This window comes from Chiloscyllium plagiosum, chromosome 46 (genome assembly GCF_004010195.1).
Source record: "Chiloscyllium plagiosum isolate BGI_BamShark_2017 chromosome 46, ASM401019v2, whole genome shotgun sequence".
NCBI classification, from domain to species: Eukaryota; Metazoa; Chordata; class Chondrichthyes; order Orectolobiformes; family Hemiscylliidae; genus Chiloscyllium; species Chiloscyllium plagiosum.
The window spans coordinates 2,774,879-2,779,397 of record NC_057755.1 but is presented as its reverse complement, the minus strand read 5'-3'; the positions used below and the strand labels follow the sequence as shown (position 1 = coordinate 2,779,397).

Here is a 4,519-nt window from a genome sequence, read left to right as displayed (position 1 = left end):
AGCAGAAGTAAGTTAAAAATCCCACAACACCAGGTTATAGTCCAACATGTTTAATTGAAAGCACTAGCTTTCGGAGCTCCGCTCCTTCATCAGGTGGTTGTGGTGCTCCAAAAGCTAGTGTACTTCCAATTAATCCTGTTTGACTGTAACCTGGTGATTTTTAACTTTGTACACCCCAATCCAACACCACCATCTCTAAATCAGCAGAGGTAAGTCTGCTCCAGCATTCAATCAGATCATGACTGATGTGATCATTCTCAATCCAACTTTCCTGCCTTTAGCCCGTACCCCCCTCCCCACATTACTGAAGATGAACCTGTCCTTCACCTTGGAAGATCACATTCCCAGCTCTTATACACAAGTTGTGACCAACCGTGAGATCACTTGCTTGGAATAGTCAAAGTAAAATGTCCATATAATGTCCTCGCAATAAGCATAAAATAAATAAAGTTGGTAGCTTTGCCTAGTTATTATCATTGAATCTGAAACGTTACCTTTGCTTTATCTCCACACATGCTCCCAAACCCGCCGAGTTTCTCCAGCGATTCCTCCTTGCGTCACTGGGCGGGGCCTCACGTCCTATTGGATGGAAACACGGGATTGACGGGCATTCTGACCAATCGGAGCTAGACAGGAGCTAAGGCCCGCCCTAAGGGGGGGAAGGACGCTCGCGGTGTCTCGAGGCCCGCGGCCGTTTAACGGACTCGGCGTGAACGAGCGGCGCGGCACCGCTCACTGTTTATACCCGGAACCGAGAAATGGCCTGTGGTTTCGGCAAGAGCGGAGTGAGTGCTATTTTCATCCTTCCAGGTGGAAAAGAAGATCGGCAGGTAGGACAGGTCACGGGGACAGGGCTCAGCCGGACCCACTCTCCCCTGTGCCGTGTGCACACCCCTCCTCACCGGGCCCACTCTCCCCTGTGCCGTGTGCACACCCCTCCTCACCGGGCCCCCTCTCCCCTGTGCCGTGTGCACGCCCCTCCTCACCGGGCCCACTCTCCCCTGTGCCGTGTGCACATCCCTCCTCACCGGGCCCACTCTCCCCTGTGCCGTGTGCACACCCCTCCTCACCGGGCCCACTCTCCCCTGTGCCGTGTGCACACCCCTCCTCACCGGGCCCGCTCTCCCCTGTGCCGTGTGCACACCCCTCCTCACCGGGCCCGCTCTCCCCTGTGCCGTGTGCACACCCCTCCTCACCGGGCCCGCTCTCCCCTGTGCCGTGTGCACACCCCTCCTCACCGGGCCCGCTCTCCCCTGTGCCGTGTGCACACCCCTCCTCACCGGGCCCGCTCTCCCCTGTGCCGTGTGCACACCCCTCCTCACCGGGCCCGCTCTCCCCTGTGCCGTGTGCACACCCCTCCTCACCGGGCCCGCTCTCCCCTGTGCCGTGTGCACACCCCTCCTCACCGGGCCCGCTCTCCCCTGTGCCGTGTGCACACCCCTCCTCACCGGGCCCGCTCTCCCCTGTGCCGTGTGCACACCCCTCCTCACCGGGCCCGCTCTCCCCTGTGCCGTGTGCACACCCCTCCTCACCGGGCCCGCTCTCCCCTGTGCCGTGTGCACACCCCTCCTCACCGGGCCCGCTCTCCCCTGTGCCGTGTGCACACCCCTCCTCACCGGGCCCGCTCTCCCCTGTGCCGTGTGCACACCCCTCCTCACCGGGCCCGCTCTCCCCTGTGCCGTGTGCACACCCCTCCTCACCGGGCCCGCTCTCCCCTGTGCCGTGTGCACACCCCTCCTCACCGGGCCCGCTCTCCCCTGTGCCGTGTGCACACCCCTCCTCACCGGGCCCGCTCTCCCCTGTGCCGTGTGCACACCCCTCCTCACCGGGCCCGCTCTCCCCTGTGCCGTGTGCACACCCCTCCTCACCGGGCCCGCTCTCCCCTGTGCCGTGTGCACACCCCTCCTCACCGGGCCCGCTCTCCCCTGTGCCGTGTGCACACCCCTCCTCACCGGGCCCGCTCTCCCCTGTGCCGTGTGCACACCCCTCCTCACCGGGCCCGCTCTCCCCTGTGCCGTGTGCACACCCCTCCTCACCGGGCCCGCTCTCCCCTGTGCCGTGTGCACACCCCTCCTCACCGGGCCCGCTCTCCCCTGTGCCGTGTGCACACCCCTCCTCACCGGGCCCGCTCTCCCCTGTGCCGTGTGCACACCCCTCCTCACCGGGCCCGGCCCGAAATGTCGATTTTGCCTGTCCTCGGATGCTGCCTGAATTGCTGTGCTCTTCCAGCACCACTGATCCAGAATCTGGTTTCCAGCATCTGCAGTCATTGCTTTTACCGCTCTCCCCTGTGCTGTGTGTACACCCCTCCTCACCGGGCCCGCTCTCCCCTGTGCTGTGCGTACACCCCTCCTCACTGGTTCCATTCACCCCTGTGCTGTGCGTACACCCCTCCTCACTGGTTCCATTCACCTCTCTGTCGGGTGTACACCCCTCCTCACCGGGCCCACTCTCCCCTGGGCTGTGTGTACACCCCTCCTCACCGGGCCCACTCTCCCCTGTGCTGGGTGTACACCCCTCCTCACCGGCCCCCACTCACCCCTGTGCTGGGCGTACACCCCTCCTCACTGGGCCCATTCACCCCTCTGCAGGGTGTATACCCCTCCTCACCGGGCCCACTCTACCCTGTGCTGGCTGCACATACCCCCTAACCTGGCCCCTCTCCTCTGTGCTGAGCGTACACTCCCCCTAACCTGGCCCACTCTCCTTTGTGCTGGGTGTACATTCCCCCTCACCGGGCCCACACTCCCCTGTGCTGGGTGTACACCCCTCCTCACCGGGCCCATTCACCCCTGTGCTGGGTGTACACTACCCCTCACCGGGCCCACTCTCCCCTGTGCTGTGTGTACACTCCCACACACCGGGCCCACTTTCCCCTGTGCTGGGCGAACTCTCTCTCTCATCAGGCATACTCTTCCCTATGATGGGTGTACACTCCCCCTCACCGGGCACACACACCCCTGTGTTGGGTGGACACTACTCCTCCCCGGGCCCACTCTCCTCTGTGCTAGGTGTACACTCTTCCTCACCTGTCCCACTCTCCACTGTACTGGACGTACACCCATCCTCACTGGGCCCACACTCCCCTGTGCTGTGTGTATGCTCCCCCTCACCAGGCCCACTCTACACTGTGCTGGCTCTACACACCTCCTAAATGGGCCCATTCACCCCTGTCTCTGGATTAGTGGTGCTGGAAGAGCACAGCAATTCAGGCAGCATCCAAGGAGCTTCGAAATTGACGTTTCGGGCAAAAGCCCTTCATCAGGAATTGAAACGTCGATTCTCCTACTCCTTGGATGCTGCCTGACCTGCTGTGCTTTTTCAGCGACACATTTTGACCACTTTCCCACCGTACACCCATTCTCAGCGGGCCCACTCTCCTCTGTGCTGGGTTTACACCCCTCCTCACTGGGCCCACTCTCCCCTGTGCTGGGTGTACAGCCCCACACACTGGGCCCACTTTCCCCTGTGGAGAAAGTGATGACTGCAAATGCTGGAGATCAGAGCTGACAATGTGTTGCTCAAAAAGCGCAGCAGGTTAGGCAGCATCCAAGGAGCAGGAGAATCGACGTAAAGGCTCATGCCTGAAACGTCGATTCTCCTGCTCCTGGGATGCTGCCTGACCTGCGCTTTTCCAGCAACACATTTTCGCAACTTTCCCCTGTGCTGGTCGTACTCTCTCCCTCACCAGGCACACACTCTCCTGTACTGGGCACACACCCCTCCTCAGCGGGCCCACTCTCCCCTGTGCTGGGTTTACACTCCTCCTCACCAGGCCCACACTCCCCTGGTTTGGATGTACACTCCTCCTCACTAGGCCCACTCTCCCCTGTGCTGTGTGTATACCCCTCCTCACCGGGCCCATTCTCCCCTGTGCTGGGTGTACACTCTTCATCAGGCACACTCTACCCTGTGCTGGGCGTACAATCTGCCCTCACCGGGCACACTCTATCCTGTGCTGGTTGTATACTCATCGTCACTGAGCTCACTCTCCCGGTGCTGGGTGTACACTCCCCCCTCACTAGGCCCATTTTCCCCTGTGCTGGATGTTCACTCCCCCTGACCGGGCCCACTCTCCCCTGTGCTGGGCATACATGTCCCCTCACCGGGCCCACTCTCGCCTGTGCTGGGTGTACACTCCTCCTCACCGGGCCCACTCTCCCCTGTGCTGGATGTACACTCCCCCTCACCGGGCCCACTGTCCCTTGAGCTGGGTGTTCGCTCCTCCTCACCGGGCCCACTCTCCCCTCTGCTGGGTGTACATTTCCTCTCACCGGGCCCACTCTCCCCTGTGCTGAGCATACACCCCTCCTCACAGGGCCCACTCACCCTTGTGCTGGGTTATAATCTTCCTCACCGGGTCCACTCTACTCTGTGCTGAGTGTTCATTCCCCCACACAGGGCCCACATTCCCCTCTGCTGGGTGTACACTCCCACACACCGGGCCCACTTTCCCCTGTGCTGGGCAAACTTTCTCCCTCACCAGGCCCACTCTCCCCTGTGCTGGGTGTACACTTCC

The 4,519-nt window shown here is 61.8% G+C and overlaps 1 protein-coding gene across 1 annotated transcript; it reads right to left on the bottom strand.

Annotated features, from left to right (window-relative positions):
* Positions 1–855: 855 nt before the first annotated feature.
* On the bottom strand, positions 856–4,252 carry LOC122544112 (spidroin-2-like). Its single transcript, XM_043683150.1, has 3 exons — positions 3,920–4,252; positions 2,279–2,339; positions 856–2,167 (listed from the first exon to the last, which is right to left on the bottom strand). The coding sequence occupies exons 1-3, from the start codon at positions 4,029–4,031 to the stop codon at positions 856–858; spliced, it is 1,485 nt and encodes a 494-aa protein (XP_043539085.1). The 5' UTR covers positions 4,032–4,252.
* Positions 4,253–4,519: the final 267 nt, after the last annotated feature.